General features: G+C 44.8%; 2 protein-coding genes across 5 annotated transcripts; both read right to left on the minus strand.

The window, feature by feature from the left end:
• Nucleotides 1-1,292: 1,292 nt before the first annotated feature.
• Nucleotides 1,293-19,369, minus strand: cass4 (Cas scaffold protein family member 4). 4 transcript variants are annotated; one of them, XM_080846319.1, is made up of 7 exons: nt 19,185-19,369; nt 9,821-10,249; nt 8,816-8,893; nt 8,580-8,687; nt 6,845-8,200; nt 6,660-6,743; nt 1,293-4,786 (listed from the first exon to the last, which is right to left on the minus strand). In XM_080846319.1, exons 1-7 carry the CDS (start codon nt 19,188-19,190, stop codon nt 4,232-4,234), a joined length of 2,616 nt encoding a protein of 871 aa, XP_080702445.1. In that variant the 5' UTR covers nt 19,191-19,369; the 3' UTR covers nt 1,293-4,231. The 4 variants fall into 4 exon arrangements, with proteins under 4 accessions (XP_080702445.1, XP_080702444.1, XP_080702446.1 ...); XM_080846318.1 differs by having other exon boundaries at nt 9,821-10,252; XM_080846320.1 differs by lacking the exon at nt 8,580-8,687 and having other exon boundaries at nt 9,821-10,252.
• Nucleotides 19,370-21,119: 1,750 nt separating this feature from the next.
• Nucleotides 21,120-26,486, minus strand: cstf1 (cleavage stimulation factor, 3' pre-RNA, subunit 1). The gene is made up of 6 exons (XM_080846788.1): nt 26,425-26,486; nt 25,768-25,955; nt 25,387-25,664; nt 24,661-24,858; nt 23,833-24,223; nt 21,120-22,066 (listed from the first exon to the last, which is right to left on the minus strand). Exons 2-6 carry the CDS (start codon nt 25,934-25,936, stop codon nt 21,807-21,809), a joined length of 1,296 nt encoding a protein of 431 aa, XP_080702914.1. The 5' UTR covers nt 25,937-25,955; nt 26,425-26,486; the 3' UTR covers nt 21,120-21,806.
• Nucleotides 26,487-27,166: the final 680 nt, after the last annotated feature.

Below are 27,166 nucleotides of genomic sequence, written 5' to 3' on the forward strand. Positions count from 1 at the left end.
TGTTGCATGGATTGATGAATGAACTATCCAAATTCATATTTCGTAAACTTCTAGAATATAAGGCTATGCAGAATGAGAAATCTGTCATGTTTACATAGGTTGTTCTCCAAATGGACCTTTCCCTATTGGAGCAAACAAATCAAGGGTCACACACATTCTGCTACCTTTGATCAGTCTCAGGCTTCTGTAAGGTAACATATGTTCGGCAGCTTCTTAAAAAGCCTAGGCCTAGCCTTATTGACAGCCAGCGTAAGCGTAGATACACTTGTACATTTTGAACTTGAGTTTGATTTTGCAAAAGGACATAGTTGAATAGTGTCAGTTGATGTTCCAGAAACAAGCACAGAAAAAATAGAACTGGAATACTAAGGCTACTACTACAAACTCAACTACTGCTGCTACTGCTAAGTCTGTTTCTACTACATTAGGCTAGTACATTAAATTACTTAACAATAATAATAATAATAAAAATTGGTAATACAAATACAACAAACTATTATAACGATATTTTTTTTTTTATTTAATAATTATTATTATAGTTATTCATTCGTTCATTAATTTAATTAATTTTAAAGACGTTCATCACTCGAAGTCATAGGATAGGCTACTTCGTTCACTGATTCCGAAATTGCCTCAAAAGAGGGCGCTATCGTATCATTTTAGGCATTTACAGTTGGTCCATGACTTGCGACGACATACTATAGCTGACCTTTTAAACCAATTGAATCACTAGACAACATTAGGCAATACTATGGATTAATTGTTGTGTTTAAAACCTCTGAAGTTGAGACTTAGTTAAGTTCTAAATGGGATAAAACTTCTTTCTTTGCTACCTAGTTCAGCTCTGAATAATTAGACTCTTACGTTTTAATCTAAGGCTGTTATCAATTACATTTACTATGCATTTATTCCTTTTGCTAACACTTCTATCCAGCGTGACTTACAGTTCTGTACAGACATATTTTGATCGGTATGTATGACCCCTAAACCCATGACCATTTTTTTTTTTAGCTATAATCAAAGATTATACATCTAATTACAATTTCACTTTATTCATATTTGACACTCGCAGTGTGCTTAAGGTTGTGATTTATTCATCATAGGCTTTGATGAAACTACAGTGAATATAAAAATTAAATATCAAGTAGTAGGCAGCTGATGTGTAATATGATGATGTCATCCACCCAGCCAACGTGTATTTCCTGTTTCTCACACCACAGGTTTCATCTTCTCAAGAAAATAAGGTCAGTTAAATGACCACAAATGCAAAATACGCTTAACATCTATTTCCATGAATGAAGCTTTTATTAAAAATGTTATAGGATAGTAAGAAAGACAAAAACAAAAGACACAAATAGACAAACACGGAGACTGAATAAACCATAACAAAGAACAAAATTAAGTATGCTTTACACTGACTAATGCATAAGGCTCTATATGGCACAATGTATGATAAGAATTAAACTATAATGAATATGTACACAAAATGTAAATCATACCTATAAAATAAACTGAACACATTCACCGCCTCAGACATACATAACACCTTCAGCCAATTGTACAGAATAATGACACTAGTATTTACCAACAGTATAGGCACATTGTTTGTACATTTTTTGAAGATTTGGCTCAAAAACAAAAGTGCAAAAATTTGTGGTGGACCTTGACACATTTATGCTCGAACAGACATTTCCTGAAAGGAAGCAAAAAACAGATAAGGCTTCTCACAAAACTGAGTGGGGCAATCTGTGACATCTTTAAATAAGATAAGTGGGACTTTCTTTCACCACATCACATATGGCATTAAAAAAAGTACCCGTATCAGGCTCATGTTGTCACGTACAGTGGGGAAAATAAGTATTTGAACCCGTGGCGATTTCACCAGTTTGGCCACTTGCAAAGAAATGTGTGATCTATAATTGTAATGGTAGGTGTATATTAACAGTGAGAAACAGAATAATAACAAAAAATCCAGAAAAATGCATTTTATAACATGTATGACTTTATTTGCATTTGATGCAAAAAATAAGTATTTGAACCCTTAGCAAAACTGACCGACAAAAAATACTAAGTACTTGGTGGAATAACCCTTGTTGGCAAGCACAGACGTTTCTTATAGTTGGTCACCAGGTTTACACACATCTCAGGAGGGATTTTGGTTGCAGATCCTCTCCAAATCTTTAAGGTTGGGTTTTCAATGGGAGGGGATGAGGGAATGAGGTTAAAGCCCAATATTCCACGTTACATGGCCCCATCCATAGTCCCCTTGATGCGGTGGAGTCGTCCTGTACCCTTGGCAGAGAAACAGCCCCAAAGCATAATGTTTCCACCTCCATGCTTGATGGTGGGTATGATGTACTCTTGGGGTAATATTCAGCATTCCCCCCCTGTCAAACATGGCAAGTCGGGTTGATGCCAAAGAGCTTGATTTTGGTATCAGCTGACCACATTCTGTATCCCAATCCTCCTTAGAATCATTCAAGTGTGCAATGGCAAACTTCAGATGGCCCTGTACATGCGCTTCCTTGAGCAGGGGGACCTTGCGAGTGCTGCAGTACTTATAAAAAATGACGGCGTGGTGTGTTGCCAATGGTTTTCTTGGTGACTGTGGTCCCAGCTGCCTTTAGATCATTCACAAGCTCCCCCTGTGTAGTTCTGGGGTTATTCTGCACCTTTCGAATGATCACTGATACCGCACGAGGGGATATCTTGCATGGAGCCCCAGACCTGGCACGATTTACATTTGTTTGGTGTTGCTTCCATTTACGAATAATCGCACCAATAGTTGTCTGCTTCTCACCAAGCTGATTGTCAATGGTTTTGTAGCCCATTCCAGCCTTGTGCAGGTCTACAATCTTATCTCTGACGTCCTTGGACAACTCTTTGGTCTTGCCCATGGTGGTCAGGTTGAAGGTGTGAAGTATGATTCTTTGGACAGGTTTCTTATTATAAACGTCACCAGTTCAGATCAGGTGTACCTTGTTAGACCAAATGAGGACTAATCTGTGTGCTTCTTGGGCACATAACTGGTCATTGTGAGCCAGCATTCTTGCTGTTTGCTTGGGGGTTCAAATACTATTTTTCGCATCAAATGCAAATAAAGTCATAATAAAGTCATACATGTTATAAAATGCAGTTTTTTTTTTAATTTTTTTGTTGATATTCTGTTTCTCACTGTTAAAATACACCTAGCAATACAATTCTAGATCACACATTTCTTTGCAAGTGGCCAAACTTGCGAAATCGGTAGGGGTTCAAATACTTATTTTCCCCACTGTATGTGTTTTGTCATATGAAATGTGGGGTGTGTGACGGAGTTCTGTCACTATGGATGAGTATGTGCTCTTACTGCCATACCAACAAGCCTGGCTCTTTGGCATTGCTGTCAGGGTGCAGGTTTGGTACCCCATAGTCCTGGGTTCAAGGCCAGGTGGGATGACTGCTCTCTCCTTTTACAACAGGGCGCTTCACAGGACTCGGATGGAATGTCTCTTTAGTTTATGCAATGATAAACTTCTTGGTAAGATTTCAAACCATTGAAATAGGGAAGACAACTTTTCAGATTTCCAGATTGTTTTCCGGTGAGGTAACATCAACCAAATTAAAAACAGTTACATCTTTTAGGTTCTACACTATTCTTCATATAATACTTAATAATACCACTTGATATTAATTGTAATTATTAGGTCCATCAAAAATGTCTTTAAATCTAAACATATCAACTGAAATATATTTTCAAACGCGTTTAAACGGTCACTGTGCCACAAAATTAAAACAATAATGATTCAGCAGATATGAACATTATATTGTCCAAAAGCGCCATGTCTATTTCATGTCAACTTGTGGGTCAACAAGCTAATAAGTCAGTCTTTAGGGATAAATTAAGGAATTTATGAAAACAATGGCAGTCTGCCTATCTGAAACTCAGCAGGGGGCGTTTTGTATCCTGGTGCTGCTTGCCCTAGAGCTAGCTCAAATGCAGGGAGAAACGATACACTGTCGCAATTATGATGCCAGAACAGTTTAGGATACATTGGAAAGAGTCAATAGCACCACTCTTAAGTCCAAGGAAGTTGAACTTGTGCATCACAGAAACGACTCTGTGTTCTTTGAAGCAGGTGTTGTTTTTTCATGATGTGAAAACGTAATCACCTGCCAGTTTTCTTTCTTACCCTATAGCAATGTTTCATTGTTTTCAGTGTACTTAGAAGTGTCACTGTGGTGTACATCGTTAAACCACGTTTGGGTTACCAGAGGCCTCCAGCGACTGCCTAAAGTGCTGTGCACGCTGCGCCAGCTCCTTGGCAAACTTCTGGGCCTCGTGGAGCGCCAGCTGGTCGGGAAAGTGCACTGCAGCCTTCTTGGTGGCCACAGCCAGCTGCTTCAGGAGGGCACACAGGTGGTTGCTCTTGTGCAGCAGGTCAGTATTGCTGTTGCTGCTGTTGTTGCTGCTGCTGCTGCTGCTGTTGGTGGTGTTGCCCTGGTGGGCCTCATTGCACAGTGTGTTGACCAGCCTCTGGCCGACCATGATCACCAGCTTACTGTGGGAGATGAAGGTCTCAGGGGGCTGGCCATCCAGGATGCTGCTCACAAACTCCTTGATGGCTCGCTGCAGGGCACCAAAGTACAGGCGGCAGTGTTCAGTGAGCACAGAGTTTGGGAGCTGCGCTTGGGGTGGCGGGGGTGGCGAATTTGGGAGCTGCACTTGGGGTGGTTGGGGTGGTGCCTCGGAGGGCGAGGGTGGTTCTTTTTCAACTTCCTGGGAGTTCGAAGAGGAAAGACATGCCTGTAAAGGAGAAAGAAAGAGGGGGGTATTAGCGTGAGCTGGGTTGAGGTGGATGGCAGTAAAGATTGAGAAGAGTAACAAGATGTGTCTAGGACCTAGGTGCATGGTCCCCCTCCTGGAGAAAGCCTCAGATGTTGGACATAAACCAGGATAGGCTGTCTGTAATTACTGGTAGATCCGAATATCCCCATTCACTCCGAAGTGTGTTTGAGAGTTGAGTTATGGCTTTACAGTCATGGGTGATCGTTAAGGAGGAAATTACTTGCAGTTTATGTTGGGTACTCAAGTTACTCAGGTCGAAATGTTCACGCACAGGCTTTTGAATTAAGGACATGAAGTGGTCAGTTAAATTTGATAGTTGATGCACCCAGAGTTAGTTTTTAAAAGTGAATTATGGATCCTGCATAAATCTGATCAGGGGCCGTATTCACAAAGCCTTTTATCTTACCACTAGGAGTGCTCCTAACTCGCGCTAAAACCTTTTACGTAGGAGTAATTTCTTAAAAGTGATTCACAACGGCTCTGAGACCTACTCATACTAAGGATAATACCAACTCCTAAGCTTAAGATAAAAACTCCGTTGCTATGGATGACGTCGCTTCTCATGCACGAGTTTAGAAGGGGTGAGGACGGTGATTGGTTGTTGACAGGCTCTCTCATTAAAAACTCATTCGTGACGTCTCTCTAACAATCCCACTATATCGACTGAAAATAAGAGAATAACCTAGGCTTCAAATTAAGTCATATTAAATAGTTATGGACAGTGCAGTTAGCAGAATGCACACGCATGATGACAAGTTTGTGCATCCAACGGGAATGACACTTAGCACGTTAAGAGAAATATAAAGCGATCAATATAAAATATGGCAATTGCATGTAATCAAGGCAGTAATAATTAAAGCACCCAGCAAACTGTTAGGATATTATATTTCCAGCCCTTGACCACTTCAAATATCAGCACATACGGCCCTTCAAGCCCTCCAATCTTAATTGATGAAAGCGAAACGAACGTGAACCGTAGCCCAGGCGAAAGCCTACTGGTCCCAATAGCCACTGTCACCCCAGCGGCATTCAGCTGGTAAGTTCTCAAAAACCTGCGACCGCTCTCCGTTGAAATGCACCAGTCATCGGTACATCCAGGCCACGGTGGACGAATTATTGTAATGTGTGTCCCGTCACTGGACATTCCTGCGATCGCCATGAAATTTACTTTGATATTGTGTAATAAGCGATTGTCTGGATAAACTGTTGGATGATGTGGGGTCTACAGTGCGTTGATAGTTTGATGAATTAAACGGCTGACTGATGATTCCCAGTGTCGTCAGTTGCGTTTTCCGCGAAGCCAAACAAAAATCTTTATGTTTCCAAACATTTCACTTCGGGACACATCGTTGTTTAAAGGCGTCATTGCATCCCGCGCTAATTCTACGACAATATTAATACCTTCACGGTTTAAGCAATGTCTTTTATCAATTCCAAGTCGGCTGCAGCCATCTTACGATTTTTTGTGAATAGGTCTTAGTGATTTAGGAGTCCTCATGAGGAGTTTTAAGCTGTCCTAGACTTAGGTGCTACTTTTAGGGATAAAATATTTTGTGAATTGCTCTTAGTAAAAAAAAATAGGAGTCCTACATTTAAGACTGACACGCCCATTATTTTTAGGAGTTTCTCCTAAATTCGCCACTTATGACCTACTTTTAGCCCTAGGATTCTTTGTGAATACGGCCCCTGATTTCTATGTTATAATGTTAAATTCTGAGCTTATGATGTGGTCTACCAGACAAGGTCAATTAGCTTTAGGACTTAAGACTTTGAAGAATTGCATTTTTAAGTTTCTCAATACAAGGGTTTTGCAAAGGAAATAAATATTTACCTGACTCTTGGGAGTACTTTTACTCTCCTTGGAGTTTTTTCTGTGCAGTACATTATTTTGTTCATGCACGGTTTCCTTCTTCATCTGTAAATGGGAAACAATGTTGCATTATTACTGTCAGATTTTTCAGATACATCATATTACACTCTTGACACAAATGCGAAAGAACGAGACAATTATCATACCTGTAGCTGCACATAGTCATTATCATCTTCTTCTGGATCTAACACCTGCTCCCTCTTGGCCGTGTCTTTCTTCAAATCTGGCTGGATTGTGGTTTTCTGAGGGGATTCCAGCTCCTTTTGCGCCGTCCGGAACAGAAGCTTTCCGTTGGCATTCAGAATGGACACCAGGCGTTTGATATCCTCGGGCACCGTGCGCGCCACCATTACGAGCCTCTCCAGCTGGTCAGGAGTCTGCACCTGGCTGGGGTCCTGAGCCAGGGTGTCAATCAGCCACCCCATCCTTTCCAGGGCATCCACAGCCTGCTGCAGGATGAGCCCAGAGTCCTCGACGATGGAGAGCTGTTTGATTAGCCGAGCCTGGAGGTTGGAGTCGGTCAGCCTCCGTGCGTTCCCCCTCATGTCCGACGCAAAGTTGAGAAACCGCGTGATAGAGCTGGCGATGTCTTCAGCGGCAGTGCGGACGGCGGGCAGATGCTTGGCCAGGTGCTCTCGGCACCTCCAACGGCTGCTGACAAACAGCATGAGCTGGGGCACGGCCCTGCACACCTCGTCCTGCAGCTCCACCAGCTGCCGGCAAGCCTCGTCTTGCGGGAGTGACACCTCCCGCAGGAGCTCGGGCGAGGAGGAGCTGAGGGTGAGGGAGTCGCAGGAGCTGGTGGAGGAGGTGGATGCGGTGGAGGAGGTGGAAGCCGTGCTGATCCGCTGGCTGTCAGCAGTGGATGAGCGGGATGTGCGACTGCCCGACCTCTGCTCCCCGCGCACATCCTCCTCCAGCAGGGACATGAAGCCCAGGGGCAGCCGGCCACGCGGGTGGGCGTATGTAGGGCCGCAGTTCGCACGGCACTCCAGCGGCACATGGCCTTTGGGGGAGAACGACTCCCCTTGGGAGAGCAGACGCTCGCGGGAAACCGTGGTGCCCCGTCTCAACAGGGCTTCTTGGGATACCGGGCCATTCTCCCGCACCTCTGGGTGCTTCTGGCCTGGAGGGATGTCGTAAATACCCGCAGGGCTGATTGCTCCTACTCCCTGGGGCAGGTTTGGGCTGGGTTTTGGGATGTCGTAGAGGGACATGTCTGAGCCACGGCTGGAGATTTTCGGAGGCCAGACGTGAGCAGGTAAAGAGTCATACAGCGTTTCCCCCACGCTCGCCACTTTGGCTGGCATTGTGCCAAAACTGTACCCTTGCTCAATGCCAGGTTTCTCTGAGTGCGCGGGTACATCATAAATCCATTCGGATTTGTGGGGTATCGGCAGAGTGCTGTAGCAGCATGCCAGTCTTTGTTGGCCATCAGTGGCAGAGGGCACAGGGATGTCATAGCTGGGCTCCGGGGATATGGATGGAGGCACAGCATACACCTGAACAAAGCCGGAAGAACAAGGAAAAGTTTATCACAAAGGAGACATTTCATAGAAGATCTGACCCTTCTGCAGATATAAAGCTCAGGTTCAGAAAAGTCAACGTGATCTCCCTTTATCTATATGGTGAATTTTTGTAAGTCATTCCAAATATATGGGTGACAAAATAATGTTTTTAGTACTACTTACTTAGTCTAACCTTTTTAGACTATGTATGATATGGCTACAGAACCAATGCTAAAAAGCAACGTATTGTTATCAGCAGAAATTGTTTCTCTTTTTGCAATTCAGTGGTTTCACACATTTCAAAGCCACAATTGACATGAGTAATGCAAAACATGAGTTGCTAGACTTAGTTGCAGAGAAATGTGATGCATACTTTATTGGGGCTGGAACTATTGCTCATCTTGGTGTGCATGATCTCATAGCGTTTCTCACGCTCACACGTGGAAGCCAGCGAAGATTTCCGTGTCAACGGCCTTGGAGCCTGCAGTCAGTCATTTTAACAATGAGTAAAACTACTTGGCATCAGCAACTTTCGTCTAATGAGCACCTTTATTAATTGATTTTAGTTTCCTGATAGAAATGCAACAGAAGTTATACTTATAGGCTCACATTGACGAGAGAAGCTTTTCGCACCAGGCTTGGGACGTCATACACCTCCGCTGTGGGGCTGGGTGCTGTGTTTTTGCCCTAAACCCCAAAACAACCAAAAAGGAAAAATGTTACAAATACTTTTGTTTACTCTGCCAACAAATGGCACATGTCTGGTCTAGCAGTCAGCTACCTTTTGTTTGATGCAGGAATAATGATTCCTAAATGCCCTCAGTGCCACAAACCCCCTCAGAAATGCCTGCCTCTTTGCCAATTAACCCAGATCTTTAATCAGAACCATTCCTGGTGTTTGCTGGTGGATGGCTACTGTAAAGAAAAACAGCCCTGCCCCTGGAGCAGGAGGGGAAATGGCCAACATGTGGGCTGACCAACAACCTCCCTCCCCCCAAATCTAACCCCAGCTTCCACCGCACAGCACAGGCATTCCCACAGACGGCCCTCTCTTTCTTCGGGGTCCTCAGCAGTCCCGGTTGACTGGTTGCAGTTAGCGCAGTGTCTGAAGTCTGTCTCAGCTCCTCTTTTACGGGCTCGTAAAGCAGCCGCACTGCATGCCTGTCCTCACAGAGGGAGCGAGAGGCCCCTCAGCCTCTCCATCTGTTTGTGCTTTTTGCCAGCGGGGGCTTCCGAGCGCAGCGTTTCAGGCGCAGCCTGCCCTCCCATCAGCCACTACTGCTGCCGAGTCAGAGCTTACTCCACAGAAAGGTGGAGGCCTGATATTTAAAGCACACAGATCTAATAGCCATCTTGATGAACTATATTTGCAGGGGTGTGGTCAATTAGCTATATTTTATTGACCACATTTGATGGCTGTTTTTATCCAAAGCAACTTACAATATCTCAAGTTGTGTATGTGCTGTCTGGAAATTGAACTGATGACCTCTGTGTTCTTAACATGTTGCTTTACCACTAAAGCTACAGCAACATTATTAAAGCTTCACTTGACAGTATAGATACAGAAACCTCATCATAGATACAGATATGAATGCAAAAGACAGGGAGGCTTACCTTGAAGGGTGAGCCTCTGCCCTTGTGTCTTTGTGGTGAAGGCCCAGGGCTCCAGCAGGCAGGGGCGGGGGATGGCACCTCATAGATCCGCTCCATGCACTCGTACGCTGGGCTGGAGCTACACTGCCTGGGCACCGAGGGGATCTGGTAGATGTTTTGGGGAGCCTGTCTGACGACCGGGGAGACCAACGCGGACAAGGGCTCGTCTGCTTTTCTAGAGGGGGGATAAAGCTCCTCCACTTGGGAAGGGGAGAGGAGGAGTAGGCGGTTGGCCGGGGCGAATCCCTGGCGCCCATGAAGGGAGCACTTCCACCAACCGACACTGCCCGCCACGTTCTGATCCATCACCGCGAGGATGTCACCCTTACGGAAGGCCAGCTCGTCTGAGCACTCCGCCGTGTTGTCATAGAGAGCTTTGGCGAGGACGTTCTGCTGAAAACAACGAGAATAAGAATATGGAGGCTAAATCTGGGATATAGTCATACATTGTGCCCTTTTGACAAACATACAGAAATAGAACTTCATCTACTCACAACTCCATCTACTCAAAAATATTGGCAAATGGCAGTGGATTGAGGGATCTGGCATCTCCTGGATCTAACTGATATACTGGATCTACTGGATTTAAAGGATCTACAGGAGCTGGGAACCACATCTACTTCAGTCAGCGGCTGTAGGAGGCCTTTCCCCCTTAGATCACCGACTGCAGCCTCTGGTGTGGTGTCAGCGTGGTAGGAGCTCGACAGACATGGTCTTTGTTGTGGAGGATAATGGGTCCGAGCATGGCCAGGCACGGCTTTGGTTTGCTGCTTACGAGTGACCCAGTGATCTTGTCTCCCAGATTTGCCCCCACACAAAAGGCAGAATGTCAGTTCATCTTTACTCACCGCCGCCATCTCAGTTTGGTCAGCTTTTAAACGGCTCGCAATCACAGAGGCACAGGCGCTTGCAGGGACGCTAAAAAACCGTCAGCAACCACAAATTCAGCAGCCACAAATTCTTCATCCACAAGGTATGCATTTGCAAAAAACATCCCCTTCACATACAAGTTTCAAAGACATTCCTTAAAAGGCGTGTATTTACAGAAACCCTCCAAGACCTCAAGACATGTTTTTGTCGGGGACGTAGACTGCACATAGTAGCAACGTTAGGAAGGAGCCTCAACCAGATGGTGGCTAACTGTAGCTCATCCAGCCCTGCCCTGGAATGGGTTAGCATTGGTTGCTTACAGCAGAGGTCCTTCAGGAGTTTTTTTAAACATCTGCCTTTCCCAAACCAGGAGAAATAATATCAGTGTCACACTGTTATGTGTATGTCTACCAAGAGTCCTGTTTATCCTTCCTGTCTTGACTTTCCTAGTATAAGCATGGGAAATCTTAAGTCTCCCTTACTTCCTGCCAAAGTCTAATGGCTGTTTCTACTTTATTGTTTACATGTACTCAACAATGAAACACCTGAGTTTAAACCCTGAGCTTAACCCTTCGTTATTGAGCACCTGGTTCTAAAATGGTTCCCATCTTTGTTTTCAGTATCTTATTTCCAGACAGGCTTTGGGCTTTTATCATACAGTAAAAGGAGGAACCATGTTATTCTCTGATTCAAAGAGATTTTTCTGCATGTGTCTGCATCAAGTCGAGTACAAAACCACCTGCGAGTCATGAACCCAACGAGACATCCGATGCCTTTGGGTTTTAAATACCCTCAACACACACGCACAAACACACACACACGCAGCCTGTGTGCTAGGACTCACTGCACGCGTCCCTTTAAACCCCGGCCCATGTGTCCAGAAATTCCTTAATGCCAACAGTCCCTCACCCACACACACACACACGCACACACCAAACACACACACACACACACACACACACACACACTTACACGCACACGCTACTCGCACACATAACAGCCCTTCAGCCCTGATGTCTCAGTAAGCTTCAGCAACAGCATATTGGTCTCTTTAAATAACCCCTCTTTGGGACTGGACAAGAGAACTGAGAACCTGAAACGTAAACACTCAAATATGAATCTATCATCTATTCAAAGCTCGCCTCCCTCTCTCAATGGAATGCCTGACAAACGTTTTTCTTTTTAATTTGTTGTATACAACGTAACAAAATCATAAAACGCAAGTGGCCACCAAAGAAGCACATTCATGTAGTTAATTGACCATTCTTCATTTTCAATTTTTGGCTCTTTTTGACCAGCACAGCTCTGTGACGCACAGTATCTCATGATATCAGATTAAGAGCACACAGAGGATATAAAAAAAAAACGCATCCTACTCCTTCAGCGATTTAACATTGTGATAACACTTACTCATAGAGCTGACACCCCCCCACCCCCCCCCCCCCCACCCCCCTTCCCCACCCACCAGCCGCCGCTGACCCCAGCAATCACTCTTGAGAGTGGGGGTCCAAGGAAGGGAAGAGTGGCACTCCTCTCACTCCTCTCTCAGTCTTACCGCAGCTACACCCTATCCTTGCCCAGCACACTTGCAGGCTTCCTTCCTAACGCTCCAACCTCAGCCAATAAGCCTATGGGCCCTGCTGCCCATGCCTTACATGGCTCTGCCCCTCTCTCTCTCTCTTCCTCTCTCTCTCTCTCTTTCCATCCATCTCACAATCTAATGCTCCCTTCCATTCTCCCATTCTACCAGTCTCTATCTCTGTCTTCCCCTCTCTTTCTTCTTTTCTTTCTCTTTCTCCTTCTCTCTCTCTATCTATCTCTCTCTCTGCAGGGTGAATCCTCTGCCACAAAGACCCCATTCACCCCACAGGCCCTAACACGCTCAGCACCTGTCAGAGGCCAAGAGGCTGCCAGGTCTCGAGGCAGCTCAGGCCCCCTAGCGCAGCACGCTGACCAGCTACCCTTACCCCTGTCCACATCAGAGCTCAGCACACTCCACCAACCCCACCTCCCCCACCCCACAGCTCCTTGGGTCACCCCGCTGCTATAGCAACGAGGCAGGAAAACATGCTCGGCTTGAGGTCACAAGGTGTTTGAGGGGTACTTCAGTGCTTATACTGTTGGGCTTATTTGCTGTGACTACTCACCTCAGCCCTGGAGTTCAGAAGCAGGTGACTGAGGTTATTTCTACTGAGAGTTTACCACTGAGACTGCAGTTCATGCACTACTTTAGTGGTTTGTTAACTTTACTCTTGACATACTTATTTTGTGTGTGTGAGTGTTTGTGCGCGTGTGTGTGTTTGTGCGTGTGTGTGTGTGTGTGTGTGTGCATGTGCGTGTTTGTGTGTGTGTGTGTGCGTGTGTGTGTGTTTGTGTGTGTGTGCGTGTGTGTGCGGGTGTGTGTGAGTGCGGGTGTGCGTGGGTGTGTATGTGTGCGAGTGTGTGTGTGTGTGTGTGTGAGTGTGTGTGTGTGCACTATAGCAGAGCCTGATACAGTAGAAAGCGGTCAGATTCAGCTGTGAGGTGTTTGGGATTCCAGCTCCTGCCTGGCCCCAAGGATCAGCCTCAGACAGCTGGTGTGAGGATGGCAGAGAGCTGCAGCTGTCCTTGTCCTTCACCTCTTCACTCTCTCTCTCTCTCTCACTCTCTTTTTCAAATCCCCTCTCTCTTTCACCCCACTCACTCATTTGCTCCCTCAAGTTCCCTCACTTTCTTGCTTGTTCGCTTGCTCCTTTGCCTTTCCATTCATTCTCTCTCTCTCTGTCTTTGTTTTTCCGAAGATTCACAACAACAGGAATAGGGACAGAGCAATTTCTAGATTTTTGTGTAAATGTGTCATCTCGCTCTAATGCTATTTTTCAAGTGGCAACATCTATTCCTAGCTGACCTCTATGAATACATGCATTCTGACTTATATGTGCCTTTTTTAACTCTAACATGAAAGCTGGCAATTCTCTCTATATATATTCCAGCAGTAGGTGACCTAAATATTAATTCAAATCGTTTCTTTTTTATGTCTTAAACCTTAATATGCTGATGTGTTAGAAACTCAACGATTGAAGCAGTCGGCTTTTTTTTTTCTCTCTCTCTCTCTCTCTCTCTCTCTGAGTTAAAATCCCACATCCTGCACATTCCATGTGTACCACCAAGGAGCATTTTCTCACACAGCCTCACAGAGGTGAGGACTTTTGTGGGAATCCTCCTTTCTGGCACACTTTGACCTCTCACCTTTTGATGGCCAGGGTCATGGCCCAGGGTCGGGTCGGCACCTCCATGTAACCCTATAGCAGCATTGCCGGTAGGTGCCGGACAGAAATGCTTGCAATGCAAGACGGCAATCAGGGCCACTTCAAAACACTGGAGGAGTTGTGCTTGAATATGCATAGTGTTAAACAGTATGTTCTGGAGTTGTGCTTGAATATTCACAGTGTTATACAGTATGTTCTGGAGTTGTTCTTGAATATGCACAGTGTTAAACAGTATTTTCTGGAGTTGTCTGCAAAATGTGCGTGTTCTGCAAGCCATCTTTCATACATTAAGGTGTCAGACGTTTCTTCTCTGCTGACAATGGAAAGAGATCTGACTGGAATGAGTGTGTGTCTTCTTTGGTGTATGTAGGCTGCTTGCAGATGCTTCTTTGGTGTATGTGTGTGTGTGTGTGTGTGTGTGTGTGTGTGTGTGTGTGTGGTGTGTGTGTATGTGTGTGTGTGTGTGTGTATGTGTGTGTGTGTGTGTGTGTAGGGAGAGAGGGAGTGTGAGTGTATGTAGACTATGTGTGTGTGTGTGTCTTTGGTGTATGTAGGCTGCGTGCAGATGCTTCTTTGGTATATGTGTGTGTGTGTGTGTGTGTGTAGGGAGAGAGGGAGTGTGAGTGTATGTAGACTATGTGTGTGTGTGTCTTCTTTGGTGTATGTGTGTGTGTGTGTGTGTGTGTCTTCTTTGGTGTATGTGTGTGGGTGTGTGTGTGTGTGTAGGGAGAGAGGGAGTGTGAGTACATGTAGACTGTGTGTGTGTGTGTGTGTGTGTGTGTGTGTGTGTGTGTGTGTGTGTGTGTGTCTTCTTCTTAGGTGTATGTAGGCTGCAGGCTTTACTTTCTTAAGAGTGTTGAAAGACATCCAAAAGGGAAATTGGACCCGGCTATTTCTGTCGCCTGTAGGTAAAGATCAGACTTATCAACAGCTCGCCCCAATTTATGAGAGGAAACCCAGTGACACCCGGCCGGACGGCTCAGATGCGTGCCATATTTTCACGGGAGGCGAGAGGGCTAACGCACGATAAATATTTAAACTGTGTCACTGCCAGAGCCAGACGCTGACCATAGCCCAGGGGGCTTCTTGCTCTCAGCACTAGTGGAGGAAGCAGGCCTGTAAAACTGACATCTAAGACGTTCCCACAGTGACTTGGAAAGCAGCAGGGCAAGTGTGTCTGGCTGTCATACTGTCAATACTGGACATGAAACGTTAGTTTACAGTGCATTTAATGCAGACTGCTGGTTGCCAAGGCAAAAACGTGAAGGTTAAGGTATCGATATGAAGAGCAGCCTCGCTTCGGTTGCTCACTATGTAGACACAAATGTGGAAGCAAACCAAATCTGAGGTTTTTTTATAGTTTGGTGGCACAAAATGCATAACTTCTGCATTGAGAGAGAGGCTTCTAACACACTCCAACCAGACATCCTCTTTATTTTTTCATGCTGAATTACCATATCAGTCATTAGGATATAATGAAAAGAACTAAGGTGAGAGGACATTTCAGGATACCCATCAACAAAGATCACATCAGAACTCCAAGGGGGAGTTCAAGAAAAGGAGGTCTCAGAGCGTCAACGTGGTCCCAGAATGGCTGTGACATTGCCCCGTCTACTGCCCTGGTATTTCCTGTTTCGGCACAGTGACAGATACCATATACAACTCTTCTGTTCCCACAGCAAAACTCCCTGGGAGATGTTTCATACACATCCTCCCAATTTTCCAAGTAGAGGAGGATTGCAGGGTAGCATATTAAGTTTGACAGACAGATTAGTCTGACCTGATATTTACAATAAGCGGCTGGCAATAGCTTATAATGCTCAGTGCAAGGATTTTTTTGTGCAGCTAATTGTGGTGTTTTTCAACTATAGTGAGCAACTGTGCTCCTGTTGCATGTGTGGGTGTGTGTGTGTGTGTGTGGGTGGATGTGTTCGTGTGTGTGGGTGGGTGTGTTCGTGTGTGTGAGTGTGTGTTTGTGTGTGTGTGTGTGTGTGTGTGTGAGTATGTGTGTTTGTGTGTGTGTGTGTGTGTGTGTGTGTGTGTTATCATCAGCCTGACTGCTGAGTTTTTATTAAGCAGCTCACTTCCTGACGTGCATCATCTTCTGCTTCCCACCCTCTCACTCTCTATCTCTCTCTCTCCCCCCTCTCTCTCTCCCCTCTCTCACTCTTTATCTCTCTCCCTCTCTCTCTCTCTCTCTCTCTCTCTCTCCCCTCTTTCTCTCTCTCACGCTATATCTCTCTCTCCCCCTCTCTCTCACTCTATTTTTCTCTCTCACTCTATCTTTCTCTCTCCCTCTCTCTCTGCGGTTACTCACCACCACCACATCTCTCCTCCTTCCTTCTTGGCCCTGTGTGTTCACTCGCCCTCAGTGGAACTCTGACGTTAGTTTCACCAGAAACACCACAGCGCCTTCTGCTGTGGCCGTGTGAACCTCTGGGCTTCTGAGTAGCCTACTTCCTTTGGTTGCATGAGGTAGCACATACAGTTGCAGCGACTGAGTGTGCATCTGTATAAGCCCATCAATCAATCTCAATCAGATACTTCCATACCAATACTTCCAGATCTCAGCACATAGTATTTGGTGACTCTCCTTAACATTGTGTCCATTCCATCTATAAACTGTACTTGTTTTTGCATATCTGTATTATCTCTGGCCTATGAAAGCCTTTTCGCGACTTTAAAGCATCAAGGATGCGAGCCATAGTGAAATAATAGACTGAATGCAGCTTATAGAGTGGAAAGTAGTCGGGCCATAGACCTCGAACAGATTTTAGAGAGAAACTCCCATACAAACAGAACACATTCCCTCACTCCCTTCATCTCACGCCTGCTGGATACCCCCCACCTCCCCAGTGATTGATGATCAGGGTCACCGGTAGCCATGGCTTCATATCCAAACCTCTCACAGACTCAGCAGATGCTCCGGAGGCGACGGGTTAGAGGGAGTCATGCCTATTTGAACTTCTTGATGTGAAAGAGTGGGGGTGGAGGTGGTGGCATCCCACTTCTCCATAGACCGGCAATGGCTCGCTTGAGGAACACTACTTCTACTTCTACTACACCCTACCCACCTCACCAGAGGGGGTGAGTCACGCTATACACAGACTTAGAGCAGAAGTGATGGTAAATGACCCCCTACTCATGATAAACCATACTTGGTGGCTTTCTGTTTAAAAATAAATAAATAATTAAGTTTGATGAAATGAAGTCATTGTCAGCTCATTTTCACAGTTCAGCCATAACATGGCCTATCCCTTTTTTCTGAGGCTGACTAAATGTTTTCTCGTGAGTTCTTCATTAAGTAGCATGATTGGCAGGATGCAGACTCATACCTCATCCTCCTCAGTGTCACTGTCTTCCTGGAATGACCATACGGATGACTCCACAGCTCTTGTGCAAAATACAGGGGAAGGCTGTGACAGTGCCGGTTAAAACTGACATCACAGACGTTCCCATGGCGACTGGGGAGGCAGCGGGACAAGTATGTCAAGCTGTCACACTGTCCGTACAGAACCTCACCCCTGTGCTAATTCATGACTGGAGCCCAAACCCAATGATTCAACCCAGGGTTTGATACAGCAGAGTGCCGCACACCCAGAAACCAAGTCAACAAGGATCACAACATTTTAGCCGTACATACCCGTTGAACTGATGACTTAATGGTAAACATAGATGACACACTTAAAAAATATGTTTCGATTTTAAAAAGTAGGTCAGCATCAAAGAGAGTTGATCAACCAAAGTCTTGGATGGAAATATCTGCCTTTTAAAAGGTTCAATACTGAGAGAAGGTATTGTTCGTCCAGAACTTGGTATTTTGCCCTAAACTTCAAGTTGTTGTGCAGAGGCGTCTGCTAGGGAGTTGCTCAGGTTACATACAAAGGGCAGCGGGTGAAAGTCTGATGTTCATGTCCCATATTTTACATTAAAAATGTCCTTACACTCTCACTGCAGTTTTTATGCTACTCTAAGTACATATACATAGCTGAATGAGTGGACAAAGTGTCAATTGTTTTAGATAGAAGTGTTTACTGGAGAACCTAATGCCATACAAGCATATGCTCTACAGTTTCAGCTATGGACAGCTGTAGAGAGGGAGTCTTTTCTCACAGATCCCTGTCATAACCAATCTGGCCTGTGACAGAGGGAGTCCATCTGGGACTTACTGAACCGACACGCTGGACACAAACGTACAGACACACACCCAGAGATGTGAGACACCCAGAGACAGGCCCTGGAGTCAGTCCACACACACACACACACACATATGCAAGGCTCCACTGCACTAAAAAGGCACTTTTAAAGTCTATTTCCATGGGCACATTTTTATGTCTTTAATACTGTAGCACATTTTGATTTGGCTGTTCATTGTGGTTATGCTTAAGTAGTTAAGTGTAAAAAACTTCGGTTTGTGCCTTAGATGCAAGTGTCTTAGTTGCAGTCTAGATAATGAGGTTCAAATGCCTCAGTCTTCGTCACTTCTCTAACGCTCTCTTTATCGAGCAGAAATACACATCTCAACTTCTGCATTTATGGGTCTCATCACTACAGTTGCAAAAAAAACTCAAAACCTCACCTTCAAGAGAGCCACTACATTCAAAAAGTCACACACAAAAAAAGAGAATTACTCTCAAAAGGCATTAATTATAAAAAAAATAACAAAAAAACTATAACTGGGGTCCAAGCTCTGGGATTATTACAAATTTCAGATATACTGTACAGGTCTTAATTATCTGGCCTCTAACTGAGCCGGTGTAGGGCCCAAGGGTGCCAATGACATTCGTTAAAATCTCGTCTTCAGCACTCTGGCACAGGACACATAGTCTCGGGTTACACAGGGCAGCACAGCCAGCAGCGCTGCAGGCTGAACAGGGGGTCGGGCAACGGGCGCGTGAAACCCGCAGAGGTAGCTGACACCACACCTTTGACAGAAATCCCAGCACTTGGTGGTCTGTCTATAAGCAAAATCTAGCCGGGTGGCAACAAGACCACACCAGAGGGAGGACAACAGCCTGGCAGTCTAGCATGCCCAGTTTCGGAAATGTGATTTCCACATTTCTTTACTCTAAGGAAATGTTTGTGAAGCTGTGTTGAAAGACCAGACTTGTTTATACTTAGTTTAGACCTAGTCCTACAATTAACAGCAGGAAACCTTGCCTACGTTTTGTAAGATTTACTACAAAAGTAAGAAAAGACGCACTCACCTCCATTTCTTTGAATTTGCTTTAGTTAGAACCCATAAACAGAAGCGCAGCCCATTTAAAAGTCCATTGGAGGAATCCAAACACTCCACACCATAGCTGGCAGTGAGCACAATTGTTCTGTAAGACTTTCTTCTCTCCAACTCCCTCTGTGTTTGTGTCTGTCTCTGTGTTAGTCTCTACTTCTGTCTGTCTCTCCCACCCTTGGTCCTCAGCACATAGCTTGAGTTGTCACAGGAACCTTGGACGAGAGTGGCACCCACTCATGACAGACAGCCCCCCCCCCCCCTCTCTCCTCTCTCAGCTGGCCAATCATTCCTCAAGCACCCTGAAGTCTCCGCCCCCCTGTATCATCGCTCTCTGCTTCTCTGTTGGTGGTGTTTTGATATAATTTGCTGCATGTAAAGGTATAGCTTACTCCACGCAACAAGTATGTCTAAAACTAAAAGTGTTTTCTTTCTTGTGCAAGCTAGGATTAAATATGAATGTTTCCCCTTCTTTTCCCTTGTGAGTTGTAGTTCCCTTCCTTCTCCTTCTCCTTCCTTCCCCAAAAGGTTTGCGGTATGAGATTTTTCACGGGTTTATTTGAAAAGTGTGAATTCTCAAGCCTTGGCCTTTGTTGTCAGGACAACACTAAAGGAGAATGCCTGGGAGGAACCCTGGGAAAGGCTGGGGGGGTTGGGTGTAGGTTACTGAGGACTTGGGAGTCGGTCTACAACAATCCAGACCCTACAAAACTGTCTGAGACATTATGTCAGGAAACTAGGAGGAATGGATGGACAAGGAAAATCTACCCACATCACGAAACACATTTATGGTCATAACTCTTAGAGGTTTCACCTAAAGTCTCAGTAACTATTACCACATATTTGTTTGTCTTTGTGAAATACTGGAAGTGTCTTTGTTAACTGCTGCCTGATGCAGCAAAAGTACAAACCCCCTGCATACTGATGCATTAACTCCATAAGTAGGACATGAGCAGAGAAAATATTTCTCAGATTCACACGCTGACCTCCAAATAGACATACATTTTCAGGAACAATGGTAAGGCCCAAGTGTCTATGCACTAGTATATATTTAGAAGTAGTAACTTCCTCTTCAGACACTTCAGTCTTCTGTACTCCTGAACCATATTCTTCATTCATAATGTAAACAACAAACAATACATTTCAGGAGGTGCCTTGGATTTAGAAGCAAGAAGATACTTCAGATTCCCCAGTTTTATTTAAGATTCTTTAATGTCTAAGTTTTCTTGACTTTAAACTTCAGACAATTTTCAGCGACAAATGATTATTTTGTTTTAAGCTCCAACAGGTTATTTTATGTAGAAAATGTTCCATGTAGTACATTACAATTGTATTTAAAAACAGGAATTACCTGTTAGGGTGCTATCACGATCGTCCAGGTGACGCTACAGCCCAGCTGGACAATGACCACATGTACTAGCCACAAGAAATGCTCACAAAATATATTTCATATTTGTGTTTTGCATGTGATTTGCTCTTGATGGTCAGGTCAATGAATTAAACCTAAATTGGCACTACCATTTTTTGCTTCAATGAACCTCAGTGTCACAAATGTGGTCATTTGGACAGCCAAACATGGTCCGCTTCCTTTGAGCTGTGGTAAGAGAGATGGCACACAACATACACCGAGATGAAGGGCTCAGATATGGAGGAGCATTTTTAACACGAAGAGGAAAGTACCCTCTCAACGGGGCTTTTCCACAAGGAAGATTCTCAGTTTCGTTCTAATTCTGAACCAGCCCACTCAAACACACACAACCACAGAGTTGAGAAATTGGACTTTAAAATTAGATCTTAAAAAAACTTCTACAGCAATGGTCACAATGGTCATGGTCACATTTACAAATTCATGTGATTATTTATTTGTTAAAAAGGTTTATTTGCATTGTAGAATCTCTTTAAGGTTCTTTTTTTCAATAAAAACAAACATTGCCATTCTACGTCAACTAAAAGTAACAAACATGTACAAAACAAAAATAGAAAACAAAAAAAGACATGGAAATACTTCCATATGAAATGCACCCATTTTCGAGCTGCTTCTCAAATACACAAAAACAAATTGTGAACCTGCTTTTTTTTTCTCTCTTGTATGTATCCCTAGTTAACCCGATGTAGCCAAATCAGAGGAAGAATACTAAACAACATAAAGACTACTAACCAAACACTTTCACCAGTCACTGTTGTGAGGTGGCTCCCTCCTCCATTTAAACAAGGTACTGCAGGCAATTACAGGACTGGTTTAATTTTCTCGGCTCCACTGTGGCCTTTGAAGGAGTATTTTTGACATTTACTGTGAAGAACCGCATCCACCATGTTTACAATTCAAAACGAAATGGAAGGCTTACTGTTGATGGCTTTCCCCCAAACCACAATGCAAGCAGGCTTTTGTGCTGTGGTTTTTGCATGTAGAACACTCAACCCCAAACATAGCCTCAGGCTAGCTACAGCTATCAGTGTGTGAGAGAAGGCGAGAGAGAGGGGGGGACGGACTCTTCAGCAATGTGATTTGTGTGTTGATGCAAAGCCCTTGTTCTTTCCCCTAACGATCTCCTATCTTCTTCTCCTCCTCTTGTTCCCTTCCTCTTTCTCCTCCTCCTCCTCAGTCAGTGGTGGTGCGACGGTACCAGAAGCGCGCACGAAAGTCATCGCTGCAGGTCATGAAGCCGGGGTTGGTGGGCGAGTGAACGATGCAGCGCACGATGTTGTTGTGTCCGAGCGAGAGCAGGTTCTTCCTCTCGGCCGTGCGCGAGTCCCAGCAGCACAGGCTGATAGTGCGCTCGTCCGGCAGCAGCACGTAGTCCTCCGTGTGGTTGAACACGCCCTGTGTGCGGTGCATCTGACGGCCGCTCAGACCCGCACCTGCACAAACACAAACACAAACACCTGTTAGCTAGGGTTCACTTCCACCTTGTCCAGGCATGTGCTGTACTAGTGGGTTAGGATTAATTCTGTTACCTCAGACAAATATTTCAAAGTTAACAGTGTGTACTCTATGGAATGCATGTCCTACCATCAACTAATATTCCATGAACCATACGCACACCATCATACGCACAGACACATGAACAACACCACACGCACAGACACATGCACACGTACGAGCGCACATGCACATGCACAAGAAGTTGTCCTGATGCTACAATAAGCGGCCAACTTTGCTGTTTTGCTTTTCATGATCCTGTAGAATGATACAATCTGACCCACTTACAAGTTTAAGGTACCGTCCTCTGACTCACTGCAGCACCCGGACTAACCCAACCTCTCACCCGTGAAGCGGACCTCCAACCCCCACCACCACCATCTGTGTGTCTGACTAGCTGGTTTGGGGCAGCCGTGGCCTACTGGTTAGGGTTTTAGGCTGGAAACCGTAGGGTGGCTGATTCGATCCCCGACCAGTAGGAAAAATGTGGGCCGGGGGAAGTGGTAGACCACTGCTCTCCCATGCCCACACCCACGGCTGAAGTGCCCTTGAGCAAGGCACCTAACCCCGATCACTGCTCCCCGGGCGCCGCCAAAGGCAGCTCACTGCTCCGGGTAAGTTTGTAACCTCACTTCACTGTGTGTGTCACTTCCCTGGATGGGTTAAATGCAGAGGTGGATTTCAGAGTGTGTGTGTCTACACCACCTCTGCCATAGAGAAGACTTTCACTTCTATAGAACTAATGTGTACGCCGTATTTCATAACACTTAAGTTAGCCTTCAACACTCAGCACCATGACGATAATAGATACTCAGATATTCTTGTCTGTGAACTTGACAGCACACCTGTCAACTGAGGTTGTTAGCCATGGGTCGAAGCCATGGCCTGAAATTGAAAAAGCGGGTAAAATAAGTATTGATCGCGTCACCATTTTTATCAGTAAATATATTTCCAAAGATGCCATTGACATGACATTTTCACCAGATGTTGGTAACAAACCAGGTAATCCATACATACAAAGAAACCAAAACAAATAAGTTCAGAAATTAAGTTATGAGTAATAATGTGAAATAACACACGGAAAAAGTATTGTGGGTTAGGATTCATGAAGTGGATTGCAGTGCATTGCAGTCAGAGTACATTTGTAATTTGATTTGTCATAGGCTAGGTTATGTTGTGTATTTAGTCTGTTTTGGACATATTTAATATGACTAAAATAAAAGGACCCGTACAGTCCAGCTAGTTATGTGAAAACAATCAGGACCATTTAATTATAGCCTTCACATGGGCTACAGTTCTGAAATTGACCTGCTTGATTCTGAAATTGCATCTGCAACAGGGCAGTATTAAATCAAATACTTTTATACCAATTGGTAGGCTGTTCATTAATAGTTCTCATTAATGCTGTGAATAGATGCCAGTTTTATGTTTAAGTTGAATGGGATACTATTGAGCTGCTCGAGCAACCATCCTTATGATACCACTTGTTTATTATATCGCAATATTGTTAACAGACAATCGCAATTACTTTTTCATTAAATCGTGCAACCCTAACTGCAAGTCTTTTTAATGAAAGTGTCTGCTAAATGAATACATGTAAATGTAAAAAAAATGGTAAATGAGTTGCACTCCTAGGAAGCAAAGATACCGATATTTTCTACACACGAATGTCAAAAATATCTATGGAGGCCTACACCCGTCTTACCTGTGTATTTGACAAGCGTGCGCCCGGTGGAGATCTCCCACAGCTTGGCCACCGAGTCCTTCCCGCTGGACAGGACGTACTTGGAGTTCTTGGAGAAGATGGCCGAGCAGACCTCGGCGCCATCGTGGGCCTTGTCAAAAGTGGTGACACAGCGGTTGGACACGCCGTCCCATATCTTGATGCTGCCGTCCTTGCTGGAGGTGACGTAGCTGTTGGCGGTCGGGTTGTAGGCGACGCTGCAGATGGTGTCCGTGTGCTGGTCCAGCGGGTTGCACGAGACAAAGCACTGGAAGGTGTTGACGTCGTAGAGGCGCAACGTGGGGTGCTGCGTGCCCACCAACAGGAAGTCACCCGAGGGGTGGAAGGCGATCGAGCGCAGCATCTCCGCTTCCTGGCACAGGGAGAGGGAAAGGGAAGGATGAGCTTGTTTTATTTGCTGGAAATGGATTACATAGTTCACAATCAACATTTCCTTCCTGGAAATTAAACTCTACCTTTATGAGCTAGCAATGTGGGATTTGTTTTTCGCCCTCAACATTCTAATTTTGCATTTTATTTTGTGTTGGTAAATTCCCACCACATATATATACACATCACTGCATCTGCTTCATGCGCTAGGTAAGTGCAAGGTGGCGTAATGGTGTACAAGCTAATCCTGAGGATTTTTTTTATTTACACAATATCGAAAGGATCCTTGAACCTCAAGGAGGAGCAGGTGAGAGACGTAAAAAAGATTCACAACTTATCAGCCACACAAACTTGGAAAAAGGCACACATGTGCAGTCAATATCATCTCTGTTAAACAGCTTCCCTGTGAGCTGTGCAGACCTGTATGTGTTTGAAGGCTCTTTTGGCTGAAGGCTTGGAGTAGTCAAACAACTTGAGTGTGTAGTCTCGTGAGCCTGACGCCAAGATCTGTTCAGTAGGGTGGAAGGCCAGGCATGTGACCTCGTCCACGTGGTCATAGAGAGTCCGGATAACCGGGTGGTTCTCCATGTTCTGCTGCGCCGTCTCGTTCATCATTACCTAGAGGAGGCAGACACATTTAAAGGTGGAATATGCAGGACTGGTATCTGTCTAAATTATTTTTGAAATGACTCATAACAAATTGGGGGCAGCACAACTCCAGGTTTGTCTACCCCTAGCTCCTCTCCCCTCAGACTGCCTTTACATTCAATTTTTTAGTTTGTTTTTTAATGGTTTCAAGTTTCATTCACAGGTATTCAGTAGTAAGAATACAGTGTAATTTTTGAGGGAATGGCATCTTAAAATTTGGTGTGGAAGTTAAAGGTGTTCAGAACAGTCTGTGATATAAATGCTGATTTCACCTGGGAAGACTAAAATATGGTGGCTGGATGCAGAATGATCCTGGCGGCTACAGATAATGAAAAGCCAAAAAAGCACTGTAGACTTTTTGATTCTGCAATGTAATTGAGTCTGTTTTGACCTCTTAAAGTATGCATCAGTCAAAAGTACGATTTTGAGCACATTACACAATCAATCTGGAGCGCCGTGCACCCATCACAACTAGGGTGTGGAGAAGACCCAGCTCACTTCTATTGGCATGGCGCTCTTGGCCAGCATCCGCTCTGTATCCAGGATCTTAATAGAAGCGTCGGCAGACCCGGTGGCGATCAGCTGCCCGTCCCGACTGTAGGTAGCCACTCGGCAAGGGCCCTTGTGCGAGGTCACGTAGCAGGTCTCGTACTCGGACGCTTCGGGAGACATGGTTTGTACATCGGCGTCAAACTCCAGGTCGATGCCCACTCCAGGAGCCACGGTGTCCGAGCGGCCAATGGCATACTGCACTGCACTGTCATCATTTTCCATTCCTGCCGTCCGACATAGGATTTGATAAAGAGTTTTAATATGTTGATAGGTAAGGGTGTCGTTGTTTTAAACTCTGCACTACACTATTTTTCAATGTCCACTTACCTATTTTAGCGAGCTGCATGAGCTGTTCAGAGGGGGTGACCACAGTGGTGGGCTTGACTTCGTTGATGAGGTTGTTGGCTATATTGGTGTAACCATCATATAACAACTGGCTGATGATTAGCCTGTACAGATGCTGTCGGTCTTTCAACGTGAGCTTAGGGCGATACATCTTAAGATCTGTTGACACCCTAAAACACAAATGACAACCAGTCACACGAGAACTTGCATGCAATATTAACATCATAACCATGCAGGTAACTAACCAGCTAAAACCGTACTGTAATAGAAATGATCTACCACGCTAGTAAGTAATTTGAACCAATAACCAGGTTGCTAAGTACCGAACTAATCGGGCGCATTTACCCGCAAAATGAAGAACTACAGTAGCTAGCAAGCATGCTTTATGTAGTTTAGTTCCTCCACTAAAGACTTACTCATGCCTTGTAACTTAAAGGTAATGCACGTCTTTACCAACTGCACAACCAAGGTTAGCAAATAACAATGTATGCTTATTGGCTGGCTAGCAATGCTAACATCTTATACTGACTGAGTACATTTGCGAATTATCAAACTGTAAATCCAAGGTGATCTAACAGATCATTGCAATGTATTATATTAAACTTGTACATGGTACCAAAATCGTATGAGGAAACTCACAGTTTGAAAAAAAATTACAGTATCAAAATGAATGAAACTTGAGGTGAGGTACCTTCCGTCGCAGCAAAACTGACTGAACTTTCTCCACGCGCGGAACGTATTACGTCATAACGTCAAGTGTTTTGAAGAAACTCCTCCCCCACGAAATGGTGCGCAGACTCCTGAGGCATAAGAGAAGTAATGTCATTTATAAAATATCCACTAGAGGGGGTTAATCGCCCATTAAAGACTGATCTGCGATGGATCGTGTTGTGTGGGTATGAGGTATATGTTACTGTAGGCCCTAGTTAGCATCCATTGCTGTTAAAACTAACAAGCTGCAATCGGCCAAACCATTCATTTATTTGGAAAAACTCAAGAATAGCACACTAAAAGCAGCTCAATGAAAAAACAAGATTGGAGATCTCACTTTGAATCAGTTAAAATCTCTTTCAATCAGTTTGAATCTCAATACTGAACAATATTCTGTGTCCATTTCCAAGCTTGATTGTTTTGACTGATAAAAACTCATAACACCTAGGAAAGGAGGAGGCTTCAGCCATGAGCCACTTTGCAGGAGAGCCCAGAGGAGCAGATTTCTCTTCCATGTAGGACTTGAGAGGGAAACCTCCGGTGCCACGTTTTATGGGCCTGGTGACTCATTTACACCTCCTGTTGCAGTGCTGCAAATGCAAAGAGGAAATCAGTTTAACGTCCACAGTCTGTGCTCACAGTGAGCAACACAGGAATTGAAAGACAAATT

The sequence above is a fragment of the Sprattus sprattus genome, assembly GCF_963457725.1.
Source record: "Sprattus sprattus genome assembly, chromosome: 10".
Classification (NCBI taxonomy): domain Eukaryota; kingdom Metazoa; phylum Chordata; class Actinopteri; order Clupeiformes; family Clupeidae; genus Sprattus; species Sprattus sprattus.